At 39.9% G+C, this 15728-nt stretch overlaps 1 protein-coding gene across 2 annotated transcripts in view; it reads right to left on the bottom strand.

The window, feature by feature from the left end:
* The window catches only part of LOC118363969 (FACT complex subunit SSRP1-like), a 63217-nt gene that overhangs the window by 640 nt on the left and 46849 nt on the right, over positions 1 to 15728 (bottom strand). For both annotated transcript variants that reach the window (XM_052488384.1, XM_052488385.1), the window contains exons 14-17: positions 1355 to 1478; positions 985 to 1152; positions 537 to 634; positions 3 to 183 (exon numbers count right to left, since the gene is read on the bottom strand). In XM_052488384.1, the coding sequence (XP_052344344.1) occupies positions 3 to 183; positions 537 to 634; positions 985 to 1152; positions 1355 to 1478 (571 nt within the window). The remainder of the gene's footprint in view (positions 1 to 2; positions 184 to 536; positions 635 to 984; positions 1153 to 1354; positions 1479 to 15728) is intronic.

Consider the following 15728-nt stretch of genomic DNA (forward strand, 5'->3'; position numbering starts at 1 on the left):
ACCTTGCCCTTGGGTTTGCCTTTGGCTTTCTTGGCCTTCTTCCGTTCGCCCTCAGACGAACTCTCCTCGCTGGAGATAAACTCTCGGCTCTTAAAACTGTCGTTCCCTCCTTGCTCCTTTTCTTTCTCTCCCCCGTCGGACTTCCTCTTCTTGCCTCCTTCCTTGTCCTCCTTCTTGCTCTCCCTGGTGGAGAAACGGAAAAGGGACACGTATGGTCAAAGATGGGCGGGCGTTTGTGCGCATGTTAAAAGCAAGTTCCCCAGTGTGTGTTTTGAGCGCTTGTAAGTGTACCTGGTCGCGTGCGTATCTGATGTTCACGGGTGTGTGTGTCAGAGGAGGCTGGTGGGAGGAGCTGTAGGAGGACGGACTCATTGTCACGGCTGGAATGGAGTCAATGGAACGGCGTAAAACAGGTGGTTTCCGTATGTTTCAAACCGTTCCATTCCAGTTATGACAAGGAGTCCATCCTCCTACAGCTCCTCCCACCAGCCTCCCCTGGTGTGTGTGTGTGTGTGTGTGTGTGTGAGGTCTCGTACTTCTTGGAGGGTGAAAAGGAGCCTCCACCGTTCTCTCTGTATTCCTTCATGGCTTTCTCATAGTTCTTCTTAGCCTCCTCTGCTTTCCTCTCCCACCCCTAGCAGAGAGAGACCCTTTGTTACCAATCTGTTTTCCCAAACAACGGTTTAAATACAGTTAGCTAGGGTGACAATTATTTTATTCAAAATGCCCATGGAGCCCAGTGGAGGGCACCCAACCAACAGCTGAGATGAGATGCAACGCTCACTCACCATTAAAAACAATGTTTTATTCAAGCAGCTACTACATTTAAAATGTAATAAATAGTTCCTTAATAAAATGTCTTTAAGTGGAGGACATTTAAATAAACCCCCAAAAAAAAAAAAAAAAACAGGAGAAGAGAGGGACGAAGAGAGAAGAGCAGAACAGAGGAACAAAAAGACATGAGGAGAGCAGATAAAGCCGCGCCTCTTTGTCCTCCTTCCCTATCTGTTTCCACATCTCTCCGGCCTTCTTGGAGATCTCCGTGATTGAGATTCCGGGGTTTTCCGACTTGATGTGCTCGCGGCTGGAGTTGAGCCACAGCATGTAGGAACTCATCGGCCTCTTGGGGGCGTTGGTGTCCTTCTGCTTCTTCTAAAAGACAGAGAGAGAGAGGGGGAGAGAGAAACATGAGCACACACACATATCACATGTGCATAAATACAAATTATTTAGGTGCCTCCAGGAGTCAATACGAAAGTATATTTATCTCCGATACAATAAACATACATTTCACTGTTCACGACTCACTCCGCCCCCATTCCCCTTGCTCCTCCCCTTTCTTCCTCCCTCTCACCTCTTTGCGTGGCTTCCTCTCCTTCACTACTTTGGCCTTCTTTGCTGGCTTCTTCTGCTTTCCCTCGTCATCGCTGCCATCACCTCCGCTGCCGCTTTCACTCACTGACGCGTTACTGTCAAACCTGAGAGAGAGAGAGAGATACTGTTAGAGAGAGAGAGAAATACTGTTAGAGAGAGAGAGAAATACTGTTAGAGAAAGAGAGAAAGAGAAATACTGTTAGAGAAAGAGAAATACTGTGAGAGAGAGAAATACTGTTAGAGAAAGAGAAATACTGTGAGAGAGAGAAATACTGTTAGAGAAATACTGTGAGAGAAAGAGAGAGAAATACTGTGAGAGAAAGAGAGAGAAATACTGTGAGAGAAAGAGAGAGAAATACTGTGAGAGAAAGAGAGAGAAATACTGAGAGAAAGAGAGAGAAATACTGTTAGAGAGAGAGAGAGAGAGAAATACTGTTAGAGAGAAAAATACTGTTAGAGAGAGAGAGAAATACTGTTAGAGAGAGAGAGAAATACTGTTAGAGAGAAATACTGTTAGAGAGAAATACTGTTAGAGAGAGAGAAATACTGTGAGAGAGAAATACTGTTAGAGAGAGAGAGAGAAATACTGTGAGAGAGAAATACTGTGTGAGAGAGAGAGAAATACTGTGTGAGAGAGAGAGAAATACTGTGTGAGAGAGAGAGAAATACTGTTAGAGAGAGAAAAATACTGTTAGAGAGAAATACTGTGAGAGAGAAATACTGTGTGAGAGAGAGAGAAATACTGTGTGAGAGAGAGAGAAATACTGTGTGAGAGAGAGAGAAATACTGTGTGAGAGAGAGAGAAATACTGTTAGAGAGAAATACTGTTAGAGAGAAATACTGTTAGAGAGAAATACTGTTAGAGAGAGAGAGAAATACTGTGAGAGAGAGAGAGAAATACTGTTAGAGAGAGAAAAATAATGTGTGAGAGAGAGAAATACTGTTAGAGAGAGAAAAATACTGTTAGAGAGAGAGAAATACTGTTAGAGAGAGAAAAATACTGTTAGAGAGAGAGAAATACTGTGAGAGAGAAATACTCTGTGTGTGTGTGTGAGAGAGAGAGAGAAATACTCTGTGTGTGTGTGTGTGTGTGTGAGAGAGAGAGAGAGAGAGAGAGAGAGAAATACTCTGTGTGTGTGTGTGTGTGTGAGAGAGTGAGAGTGAGAGTGAGAGAGAGAGATACTGTGAGAGAGAAATACTGTGAGAGAGAAATACTGTGAGAGAGAAATACTGTGAGAGAGAAATACTGTGAGAGAGAAATACTGTGAGAGAGAAATACTGTGAGAGAGAGAGAGAGAGAGATACTGTTAGAGAGAGAGAAATACTGTGTGAGAGAGAGAAATACTGTGTGAGAGAGGGAAATACTGTGTGAGAGAGGGAAATACTGTGTGAGAGAGGGAAATACTGTTAGAGAGAGAGAGAAATACTGTGAGAGAGAAATACTGTGAGAGAGAAATACTGTGAGAGAGAAATACTGTGAGAGAGAAATACTGTGAGAGAGAAATACTGTGAGAGAGAGAGATACTGTTAGAGAGAGAGAAATACTGTTAGAGAGAGAAAAATACTGTTAGAGAGAGAGAAATACTGTGAGAGAGAAATACTGTGTGTGTGTGTGAGAGAGAGAGAGAGAGAGAGAAATACTCTGTGTGTGTGTGTGTGTGTGTGTGTGTGTGTGTGTGTGTGTGTGTGTGTGTGTGTGTGTGAGAGAGAGAGAGAGAGAGAAATACTGTGTGTGTGTGTGTGTGAGAGAGTGAGAGTGAGAGTGAGAGAGAGAGAGATACTGTGAGAGAGAAATACTGTGAGAGAGAAATACTGTGAGAGAGAAATACTGTGAGAGAGAAATACTGTGAGAGAGAGAGAGAGAGAGATACTGTTAGAGAGAGAGAGAAATACTGTGTGAGAGAGGGAAATACTGTGTGAGAGAGGGAAATACTGTTAGAGAGAGAGAGAGAGAGAAATACTGTGTGTGTGTGTGTGAGAGAGAGATGAGAGAGAGTGAGAGAGAGAGAGATACTGTGAGAGAGAAATACTGTGAGAGAGAAATACTGTGAGAGAGAAATACTGTGAGAGAGAAATACTGTGAGAGAGAAATACTGTGAGAGAGAGAGAGAGAGAAATACTGTTGAGAGAGAAATACTGTGAGAGAGAGAAATACTGTTATGAGAGAGAGAAATACTGTTAGAGAGAGAAATACTGTTAGAGAGAGAGAGAGAAATACTGTTAGAGAGAGAGAGAGAGAGAAATACTGTTAGAGAGAGAGAGAAATACTGTTAGAGAGAGAGAGAGAAATACTGTTAGAGAGAGAGAGAGAAATACTGTTAGAGAGAGAGAGAAATACTGTTAGAGAGAGAGAGAGAAATACTGTTAGAGAGAGAGAGAGAAATACTGTTAGAGAGAGAGAGAGAGAAATACTGTTAGAGAGAGAGAGAGAGAAATACTGTTAGAGAGAGAGAGAGAAATACTGTTAGAGAGAGAGAGAGAAATACTGTTAGAGAGAGAGAGAGAAATACTGTTAGAGAGAGAGAGAAATACTGTTAGAGAGAGAGAGAAATACTGTTAGAGAGAGAGAGAAATACTGTTAGAGAGAGAGAGAGAGAGAGAAATACTGTTAGAGAGAGAGAGAGAGAGAGAAATACTGTTAGAGAGAGAGAGAAATACTGTTAGAGAGAGAGAGAGAAATACTGTTAGAGAGAGAGAAATACTGTTAGAGAGAGAGAAATACTGTTAGAGAGAGAGAGAGAAATACTGTTAGAGAGAGAGAGAAATACTGTTAGAGAGAGAGAGAGAAATACTGTTAGAGAGAGAGAGAGAAATACTGTTAGAGAGAGAGAGAGAGAAATACTGTTGAGAGAGAAATACTGTTAGAGAGAGAGAGAGAGAGAAATACTGTTAGAGAGAGAGAGAGAGAAATACTGTTAGAGAGAGAGAGGAGAAATACTGTTAGAGAGAGAGAGAGAAATACTGTTAGAGAGAGAGAGAGAAATACTGTTAGAGAGAGAAATATTGTTAGAGAGAGAAATACTGTTAGAGAGAGAAATATTGTTAGAGAGAGAGAGAGATACTGTGAGAGAGAAATACTGTGAGAGAGAAATACTGTGAGAGAGAAATACTGTGAGAGAGAAATACTGTGAGAGAGAAATACTGTGAGAGAGAAATACTGTGAGAGAGAAATACTGTGAGAGAGAAAACTGTGAGAGAGAAATACTGTGAGAGAGAAATACTGTGAGAGAGAGAGAGAGAAATACTGTGAGAGAGAGAGAGAAATACTGAGAGAGAGAGAGAAATACTGTGTGAGAGAGGGAAATACTGTGTGAGAGAGGGAAATACTGTTAGAGAGAGAGAGAAATACTGTGAGAGAGAAATACTGTGAGAGAGAAATACTGTGAGAGAGAAATACTGTGAGAGAGAAATACTGTGAGAGAGAAATACTGTGAGAGAGAAATACTGTGAGAGAGAAATACTGTGAGAGAGAGAGAGAGAGATACTGTTAGAGAGAGAGAGAAATACTGTGTGAGAGAGGGAAATACTGTTAGAGAGAGAGGGAAATACTGTTAGAGAGAGAGAGAAATACTGTGAGAGAGAAATACTGTGAGAGAGAAATACTGTGAGAGAGAAATACTGTGAGAGAGAGAGAGAGAGAGAAATACTGTGTGAGAGAGGGAAATACTGTGTGTGAGAGAGAAATACTGTGAGAGAGAAATACTGTGAGAGAGAAATACTGTGAGAGAGAAATACTGTGAGAGAGAAATACTGTGAGAGAGAAATACTGTGAGAGAGAAAGAGAGATACTGTTAGAGAGAGAGAGAAATACTGTGTGAGAGTGGGAAATACTGTGTGAGAGAGGGAAATACTGTTAGAGAGAAATACTGTGAGAGAGAAATACTGTGAGAGAGAAATACTGTGAGAGAGAGAGAGAGAAATACTGTTAGAGAGAGAGAAATACTGTTAGAGAGAGAGAAATACTGTTAGAGAGAGAGAAATACTGTTAGAGAGAGAGAGAGAAATACTGTTAGAGAGAGAGAGAGAAATACTGTTAGAGAGAGAGAGAGAAATACTGTTAGAGAGAGAGAGAGAAATACTGTTAGAGAGAGAGAGAGAAATACTGTTAGAGAGAGAGAGAGAGAAATACTGTTAGAGAGAGAGAGAGAAATACTGTTAGAGAGAGAGAGAAATACTGTTAGAGAGAGAGAGAGAAATACTGTTAGAGAGAGAGAGAGAAATACTGTTAGAGAGAGAAATATTGTTAGAGAGAGAGAGAGATACTGTGAGAGAGAAATACTGTGAGAGAGAAATACTGTGAGAGAGAAATACTGTGAGAGAGAAATACTGTGAGAGAGAGAGGGAAATACTGTGTGAGAGAGAAATACTGTGTGAGAGAGAAATACTGTTAGAGAGAGAGAGAGAGAGAGAAATACTGTTAGAGAGAGAGAGAGAGAAATACTGTTGAGAGAGAGAGAGAGAGAGAGAAATACTGTTAGAGAGAGAGAGAGAAATACTGTTAGAGAGAGAGAGAAATACTGTTAGAGAGAGAGAGAGAGAGAGAAATACTGTTAGAGAGAGAGAGAGAGAAATACTGTAGAGAGAGAGAGAGAGAGAAATACTGTTAGAGAGAGAGAGAGAGAGAAATACTGTTAGAGAGAGAGAGAGAGAGAAATACTGTTAGAGAGAGAGAAATACTGTTAGAGAGAGAGAGAGAAATACTGTTAGAGAGAGAGAGAGAGAGAAATACTGTTAGAGAGAGAGAGAGAGAGAAATACTGTTGTGTGTGAGAGAGAGAGATACTGAGAGAGAAATACTGTGAGAGAGAAATACTGTGAGAGAGAAATACTGTGAGAGAGAAATACTGTGAGAGAGAAATACTGTGAGAGAAATACTGTGAGAGAGAGAGAGAGATACTGTTAGAGAGAGAGAAATACTGTGTGAGAGAGGGAAATACTGTATGAGAGAGGGAAATACTGTTAGAGAGAGAGAGAGAAATACTGTTAGAGAGAGAGAGAGAAATACTGTTAGAGAGAGAGAGAGAGAATACTGTTAGAGAGAGAGAGAAATACTGTTAGAGAGAGAGAGAGAAATACTGTTAGAGAGAGAGAGAGAGAAATACTGTTAGAGAGAGAGAGAGAAATACTGTTAGAGAGAGAGAGAGAGAAATACTGTTAGAGAGAGAGAGAGAGAAATACTGTTAGAGAGAGAGAGAGAGAAATACTGTTAGAGAGAGAGAGAAATACTGTTAGAGAGAGAGAAATACTGTTAGAGAGAGAGAGAGAAATACTGTTAGAGAGAGAGAGAGAGAAATACTGTTAGAGAGAGAGAGAGAAATACTGTTAGAGAGAGAGAGAAATACTGTTAGAGAGAGAGAGAAATACTGTTAGAGAGAGAGAGAGAAATACTGTTAGAGAGAGAGAGAGAAATACTGTTAGAGAGAGAGAGAGAAATACTGTTAGAGAGAGAGAGAGAAATACTGTTAGAGAGAGAGAAATACTGTAGAGAGAGAGAGAGAGAAATACTGTTAGAGGAGAGAAGAGAGAAATACTGTTAGAGAGAGAGAGAGAAATACTGTTAGAGAGAGAGAGAGAAATACTGAGAGAGAGAGAGAAATACTGTTAGAGAGAGAGAGAGAAATACTGTTAGAGAGAGAGAGAGAAATACTGTTAGAGAGAGAGAAATACTGTTAGAGAGAGAGAAATACTGTTAGAGAGAGAGAAATACTGTTAGAGAGAGAGAAATACTGTTAGAGAGAGAGAGAGAAATACTGTTAGAGAGAGAGAGAGAAATACTGTTAGAGAGAGAGAGAGAAATACTGTTAGAGAGAGAGAGAGAAATACTGTTAGAGAGAGAGAGAGAGAAATACTGTTAGAGAGAGAGAGAAATACTGTTAGAGAGAGAGAGAGAAATACTGTTAGAGAGAGAGAGAGAGAAATACTGTTAGAGAGAGAGAGAGAGAAATACTGTTAGAGAGAGAGAGAGAGAAATACTGTTAGAGAGAGAGAAATACTGTTAGAGAGAGAGAGAGAAATACTGTTAGAGAGAGAAATATTGTTAGAGAGAGAGAGAGATACTGTGAGAGAGAAATACTGTGAGAGAGAAATACTGTGAGAGAGAAATACTGTGAGAGAGAAATACTGTGAGAGAGAAATACTGTGAGAGAGAAATACTGTGAGAGAGAAATACTGAGAGAGAGAAAACTGTGAGAGAGAAATACTATGAGAGAGAAATACTGTGAGAGAGAAATACTGTGAGAGAGAAATACTGTGAGAGAGAGAGAGAGAGATACTGTTAGAGAGAGAGAAATACTGTGTGAGAGAGGGAAATACTGTGAGAGAGAGGGAAATACTGTTAGAGAGAGAGAGAAATACTGTGAGAGAGAAATACTGTGAGAGAGAAATACTGTGAGAGAGAAATACTGTGAGAGAGAAATACTGTGAGAGAGAAATACTGTGAGAGAGAAATACTGTGAGAGAGAAATACTGTGAGAGAGAGAGAGAGAGATACTGTTAGAGAGAGAGAGAAATACTGTGTGAGAGAGGGAAATACTGTGTGAGAGAGGGAAATACTGTTAGAGAGAGAGAAATACTGTGAGAGAGAAATACTGTGAGAGAGAAATACTGTGAGAGAGAAATACTGTGAGAGAGAGAGAGAGAGAGAAATACTGTGTGAGAGAGGGAAATACTGTTGAGAGAGAGAGAAATACTGTGAGAGAGAAATACTGTGAGAGAGAAATACTGTGAGAGAGAAATACTGTGAGAGAGAAATACTGTGAGAGAGAAATACTGTGAGAGAGAAATACTGTGAGAGAGAAATACTGTGAGAGAGAAAAACTGAGAGAGAAATACTGTGAGAGAGAAAGAGAGATACTGTTAGAGAGAGAGAGAAATACTGTGTGAGAGTGGGAAATACTGTGTGAGAGAGGGAAATACTGTTAGAGAGAGAGAAATACTGTGAGAGAGAAATACTGTGAGAGAGAAATACTAGAGAGAGAGAGAGAGAGAAATACTGTTAGAGAGAGAGAAATACTGTTAGAGAGAGAGAGAAATACTGTTAGAGAGAGAGAAATACTGTTAGAGAGAGAGAGAGAGAAATACTGTTAGAGAGAGAGAGAGAAATACTGTTAGAGAGAGAGAGAGAGAGAGAAACACTGTTAGAGAGAGAGAGAAATACTGTTAGAGAGAGAGAGAGAAACACTGTTAGAGAGAGAGAGAAACACTGTTAGAGAGAGAGAGAGAAACACTGTTAGAGAGAGAGAGAAATACTGTTAGGAGAGAGAGAGAGAAATACTGTTAGAGAGAGAGAGAGAGAAATACTGTTAGAGAGAGAAATATTGTTAGAGAGAGAGAGAGAGATACTGTGAGAGAGAAATAATTGAGAGAGAGAAATACTGTGAGAGAGACTGTGTGAGAGAGAAATACTGTGAGAGAGAGAGAGAGAAATACTGTTAGAGAGAGAGAGAAATACTGTTAGAGAGAGAGAGAAATACTGTTAGAGAGAGAGAGAGAAATACTGTTAGAGAGAGAGAAATACTGTTAGAGAGAGAGAGAGAGAGAGAAATACTGTTAGAGAGAGAGAGAGAGAGAGAAATACTGTTAGAGAGAGAGAGAGAGAGAAATACTGTTAGAGAGAGAGAGAGAGAGAGAAATACTGTTAGAGAGAGAGAGAGAGAGAGAAATACTGTTAGAGAGAGAGAGAGAGAAATACTGTTAGAGAGAGAGAGAGAGAGAAATACTGTTAGAGAGAGAGAAATACTGTTAGAGAGAGAGAGAGAAATACTGTTAGAGAGAGAGAGAGAAATACTGAGAGAGAAATACTGTTAGAGAGAGAGAGAGAGAGAGAAATACTGTTAGAGAGAGAGAGAAATACTGTTAGAGAGAGAGAGAGAAATACTGTTAGAGAGAGAGAGAGAAATACTGTTAGAGAGAGAGAGAGAAATACTGTTAGAGAGAGAGAGAGAGAGAAATACTGTTAGAGAGAGAGAGAGATACTGTTAGAGAGAGAGAGAGAGAGAAATACTGTTAGAGAGAGAGAGAGAGAAATACTGTTAGAGAGAGAGAGAGAGAAATACTGTTAGAGAGAGAGAGAGAGAAATACTGTTAGAGAGAGAGAGAGAGAGAAATACTGTTAGAGAGAGAGAGAAATACTGTTAGAGAGAGAGAGAGAGAGAAATACTGTGAGAGAGAGAGAAATAGGAGAGAGAGAGAGAGAAATACTGTTAGAGAGAGAGAGAGAGAGAAATACTGTTAGAGAGAGAGAGAAATACTGTTAGAGAGAGAGAGAGAGAGAAATACTGTTAGAGAGAGAGAGAAATACTGTTAGAGAGAGAGAGAGAAATACTGTTAGAGAGAGAGAGAGAGAAATACTGTTAGAGAGAGAGAGAGAGAAATACTGTGAGAGAGAGAGAGATACTGTTGAGAGAGAGAGAGAAATACTGTTAGAGAGAGAGAGAGAGATACTGTGAGAGAGAAATACTGTGAGAGAGAAATACTGTGAGAGAGAAATACTGTGAGAGAGAGAGAGATACTGTTAGAGAGAGAGAGAAATACTGTTAGAGAGAGAGAGAGAGAGAAATACTGTTAGAGAGAGAGAGAGAGAAATACTGTTAGAGAGAGAGAGAGAGAAATACTGTTAGAGAGAGAAACACTGAGAGAGAGAGAAATACTGTTACTGGAGAGAGAGAGAAAACACTGTTAGCCAGAGAGAGAGAGAAGAAAACACTGTTAGAAAGAGAGAGAGAAATACTGGTCAGAGAGAGAGAGATATAAACACTGTCAGAGAGAGAGAGAAATACTGTTCAGAGAGAGAGAGAAATACTGTGAGAGAGAAATACTGAGAGAGAGAGAAATACTGTTAGGAGAGAGAGAGAAATACTGTTAGAGAGAGAGAAATACTGTAGAGAGAGAGAGAACATCAGTAGAGAGAGAGAGAGAAATACTGTTAGAGAGAGAGAGAGAACACTGTTAGAGAGAAATACTGTTAGAGAGAGAGAGAGAGAAATACTGTTAGAGAGAGAGAGAAAACTGTTAGAGAGAGAGAGAGAAATACTGTTAGAGAGAGAGAGAGAAACTGTTAGGAGAGAGAGAGAGAGAGAGAGAAATACTGAAAGAGAGAGAGAGAGAGAGAGAAATACTGTTAGAGAGAGAGAGAGAAACACTGTTAGAGAGAGAGAGAAATACTGTCAGAGAGAGAGAGAAACACCTGTGAGGAGAAAGAGAGAGAACACTGTTAGAGAGAGAGAGAAACACTGCTAGAGAGAGAGAGAGAAACACTGTTAGAGAGAGAGAGAGAGAAATACTAGGTTAGAGAGAGAGAGAGAGAGAAACACTGTTAGAGAGAGATAGAGAGAGAAATACTGTTGAGAGAGAGAGAAATACTGTTAGAGAGAACACTGTTAGAGAGAGAAAATACTGTTAGAGAGAAATACTGTTAGAGAGATACTGTGAGAGAGAGAAATACTGTTAGAGAGAGGAACACTCAAAGAGAGAGAGAGAAATACTGTAGAGAGAGAAAATACTGTAGAAGAGAAATACTGTGAGAGAGAAATACTGTGAGAGAAATAGAGAGAGAGAAATACTGTTGAGAGAGAAATACTGTGAGAGAGAAAACTGTTAGGAGAGAGAAATACTGTTAGAGAGAGAGAAATACTGTGAGAGAGAGAAATACTGTTGAGAGAGAAATACTGTGAGAGAGAAATACTGTGAGAGAGAGAGAGAGAGAGATACTGTTAGAGAGAGAGAAATACTGTTAGAGAGAGATGAGAGAGAGAAATACTGTGAGAGAGAGAGAAATACTGTTGAGAGAGAAATACTGTGAGAGAGAAATACTGAGAGAGACTGTGAGAGAGAAATACTGTTAGAGAGAAATACTGTTAGAGAGGAGAAATACTGTTAGAGAGAGAGAGAGAGAAACACTGTGAGAGAGAGACTGTGTGAGAGAGACTACAGAGAGAGAGAAATACTGTGAGAGAGAAACACTGTGGAGAGAGAAATACTGTTAGAGAGAGAAATACTGTAGAGAGAAATACTGTGAGAGAGAGAGAGAATACTGTTAGAGAGAGAGAGAAATACTGTTGAGAGAGAAATAGAGAGAGAGAAATACTGAGAGAGAGAGAGAAATACTGTGAGAGAGAAATACTGTGAGAGAGAAATACTGTGAGAGAGAAATACTGTGAGAGAGAAATACTGTGAGAGAGAAATACTGTGAGAGAGAGAAATACTGTGAGAGAGAAATACTGTGAGAGAGAGAGAGAAATAGAGAGAGAAATACTGAAAAAACTGAGAGAGAGAGAGAGAAATACTGTTAGAGAGAGAAATACTGTTAGAGAGAGAGAGAAATACTGTGAGAGAGAAATAGAGAGAGAAACACTGTGAGAGAGAGAGAGAAATACTGTTAGAGAGAGAGAGAAATACTGTTAGAGAGAGGGAAATACTGTGAGAGAGAAATACTGTTAGAGAGAGAGAGAAATACTGTGAGAGAGAAAGAGAGAGAGAAATACTGTTAGAGAGAAATACTGAGAGAGAGAAATACTGTTAGAGAGACTGTAGAGAGAGAGAGAAACACTGTTAGAGAGAGAGAGAGAGAGAAATACTGTTAGAGAGACACTGTTAGAGAGAGAGAGAAATACTGTTAGAGAGAGAGAGAAATACTGTAGAGAGAGAAATACTGTTAGAGAGAGAGAAATACTGTTAGAGAGAGAGAGAGAGAGAGAGAAATACTGTTGAGAGAAATAGAGAGAGAGAGAAATACTGTTAGAGAGAGAGAAATAGAGAGAGAGAAAACACTGTTAGAGAGAGAGAGAAATACTGTTAGAGAGAGAGAGAGAGAAATACTGTTAGAGAGAGAGAGAAGGAGATACTGTTAGAGAGAGAGAGAGAGAAATACTGTTGAGAGAGATAGAGAGAGAGAAATACTGTTAGAGAGAGAGAGAGAGAAATACTGTTAGAGAGAGAGAGAAACACTGTTAGAGAGAGAGAAATACTGTTAAAAGAGAGAGAGAGAGAAATAGAGAGAGAGAAATACTGTTAGAGAGAGAGAGAGAAATACTGTTAGAGAGAGAGAGAGAAATACTGTTAGAGAGAGAGAGAAATACTGTTAGAGAGAGAGAGAAATACTGTTAGAGAGAGAGAGAAATACTGTTAGAGATTGAGAGAGAGAGAAATACTGTTAGAGAGAGAGAGAGAGAGAAATACTGTTAGAGAGAGAGAGAGAAATACTGTGGAGAGAGAGAGAGAGAAATACTGTTAGAGAGAGAGAGAGAGAAATACTGTTAGAGAGAGAGAGAAAAATACTGTGAGAGAGAGAGAGAGAGAGAGAAATACTGTTAGAGAGAAATACTGTTAGAGAGAGAGAGAGAGAGAAATACTGTTAGAGAGAGAGAGAGAGAAACACTGTTAGAGAGAGAGAGAGAGAGAGAGAGAAAATACTGTTAGAGAGAGAGAGAGAGAGAAATACTGTTAGAGAGAGAGAGAGAGACTGCTAGAGAGAGAGAGAGAGAGAAATACTGTTAGAGAGAGAGAGAGAGAGAAATACTGTTAGAGAGAGAGAAATACTGTTAGAGAGAGAGAGAGAAATACCTGTTAGAGAGAGAGAGAGAAATACTGTTAGAGAGAGAGAGAAATACTGTTAGAGAGAGAGAGAAATACTGTTAGAGAAATAGAGAGAGAAATACTGTTAGAGAGAGAGAAATACTGTAGAGAGAGAGAGAGAGAGAGAAATACTGTTAGAGAGAGAGAGAGAGAAATACTGTTGAGAGAGAGAGAGAAATACTGTTAGAGAGAGAGAGAGAAATACTGTTAGAGAGAGAGAGAGAAATACTGTTAGAGAGAGAGAGAAAATACTGTTAGAGAGAGAGAGAGAGAAATACTGTTAGAGAGAGAGAGAGAGAAATACTGTTAGAGAGAGAGAGAGAGAGAAATACTGTTAGAGAGAGAGAGAGAGAGAAATACTGTTAGAGAGTTAGAGAGAGACTGAGAGAGAGAGAGAGAAATACTGTTGAGAGAGAGAGAGAGAGAGAGAGAGAAATACTGTTAGAGAGAGAGAGAGAGAAATACTGTTAGAGAGAGAGAGAGAAATACTGTTAGAGAGAGAGAGAGAGAAATACTGTTAGAGAGAGAGAGAGAGAGAAATACTGTTAGAGAGAGAGAGAGAGAGAGAAATACTGTTAGAGAGAGAGAGAGAGAGAGAAATACTGTTAGAGAGAGAGAGAGAGAGAAATACTGTTAGAGAGAGAGAGAGAGAAATACTGTGAGAGAGAGAGAGAGAGAGAGAAATACTGTTAGAGAGAGAGAGAGAGAGATACTGTTAGAGAGAGAGAGAGAAAATACTGTTAGAGAGAGAGAGAGAGAAATACTGTTGAGAGAGAGGAATACTGTTAGAGAGAGAGAGAAATACTGTTAGAGAGAGAGAGAGAGAGAGAGAGAAATACTGTTAGAGAGAGAGAGAGAAATACTGTTAGAGAGAGAGAAATACTGTTAGAGAAATAGAGAGAGAAATACTGTGAGAGAGAAGAAAAAGAGAGAGAAATACTGTGAGAGAGAAATAGAGAGAGAAATACCGTGAGAGAGAGAGAGAGAAATACTGTTAGAGAGAGAGAAATACTGTACACTGAGAGAGAAATACTGTGAGAGAGAGAGAGAATACTGTTAGAGAGAGAGAGAAATACTGTGAGAGAGAGAAATACTGTTAGAGAGAGAGAAACACTGTGAGAGAGAGAGAGAAATACTGTAGAGAGAGAGAGAGAGAGAAAATACTGTTAGAGAGAGAGAGAGAAATAGTTAGAGAGAGAGAACACTGAGAAAGAAAATAGAGAGAGAGAGAGAAATACTGTTAGAGAGAGAGAGAGAAATACTGTTAGAGAGAGAGAGAGAAATATACTGTTAGAGAGAGAGAGAGAGAAATACTGTTAGAGAGAGAGAGAGAGAAATACTGTTAGAGAGAGAGAGAGAGAAACACTGTTAGAGAGAGAGAGAGAAATACTGAGAGAAATAGAGAAATACTGCAAATAGAGAGAGATAGAGAAATACTGTTAGGAGAGAGAGAGAGAGAGAGAAATACTGTTAGGAGAGAGAAATACTGTTGAGAGAGAGAAAAATACTGTTAGAGAGAGAGAAATACTGTTAGAGAGAGAAAAATACTGTTAGAGAGAGAGAGAGAGAGAAATACTGTTGAGAGAGAGAGAGAAACACTGTTAGAGAGAGAGAGAGAGAAATAACTGTGAGAGAGAGAGAGAGAGAGAAATATTGTTAGAGAGAGAAAAATAATGTCAGAGAGAGAGAGAGAAATACTGTTAGAGAGAGAGAGAAATACTGTTAGAGAGAGAGAGAGATAGAGAGAGAGAGAGAAATACTGTTCAATGTTAGAGAAGTAACTGGAAGTGGGCAATGGATGGAAGGGGTAAAAACTCATCATCAGCAACATCACTCTCACTCCCAGGTTGAAAGACTCATCTAGTAAGAAGAAACTCCCATTTATCTGTTTGGAAATGTAAAACCCTCTCCTAACCAACCAACAATATCATACATTCCTAAGATTTCTTACTACCAGGCCCTGATTGGCTGCGGGAGTCGTCCTCCCTGGTCTCTTCGTCAGGTCGTTATTTACGTCTCCCTCCTCTCTGATCTGCCCTCAGCCTTCTCATCTCCTCTCCAGAGTAGGCATCGATACTGGTCTTCATGGTCACTGTACTCGTTGTTCTTACTCTTCATGCCCTGTTGGGGGAGTAGCAGAGTCAGACTACTACCCATGATGCCCAGTAAGTAAGTCTCATCTCTTCCTATGGACAACAGGTTAGTTACAGGGCTGTGTTCCAACACTTTAAAATGAAAGCATTCCCTTTTCTTACCTCCTTACCTTTAGGACTACTCCTATGATAAAGTGAGACCAGGAAGGTTCTCAATTGCCCATTCGTTGAGTTCTCGCATCCTCTCTCGCCCGCCTCCTCCTCAAAACCATTGGATAAAGAATAACTAACATATAAGTTAAAAACCATCAATCGTGACACCATTTATTCTGCCGGGAAGACTCAATAAGCGCACTGAAGCCAAATGAAGTGGGTTAAGATGGAGCGTCTCATGGAACATAACATCTCAGTTGAAACTACTCAAGTGACGTTGGAAGCTAACTCAGTCTTGCCTTGAATTCTGGTGAAAGGCAGCGGCGCAGTGTGTCAAAATGCCTCTTCTGGTGGGTGGGTTCAAGCAGCAGCTCAGGACATACCATCTGGTGGTCAAAGTCGTTTTTAACACCATGATTAATTGAAAGTTGACCACAGATCATGGGGATCGTGTTTTCTGCAAACAATGCCTGCAGTACCACGGTCAGCCTTGAACTCCTGGCTTCAATGAGGAGGGTGATCATTCTCCCCTGGATGA

Source organism: Oncorhynchus keta, chromosome 30 (assembly GCF_023373465.1).
Source record: "Oncorhynchus keta strain PuntledgeMale-10-30-2019 chromosome 30, Oket_V2, whole genome shotgun sequence".
NCBI lineage: Eukaryota > Metazoa > Chordata > Actinopteri > Salmoniformes > Salmonidae > Oncorhynchus > Oncorhynchus keta.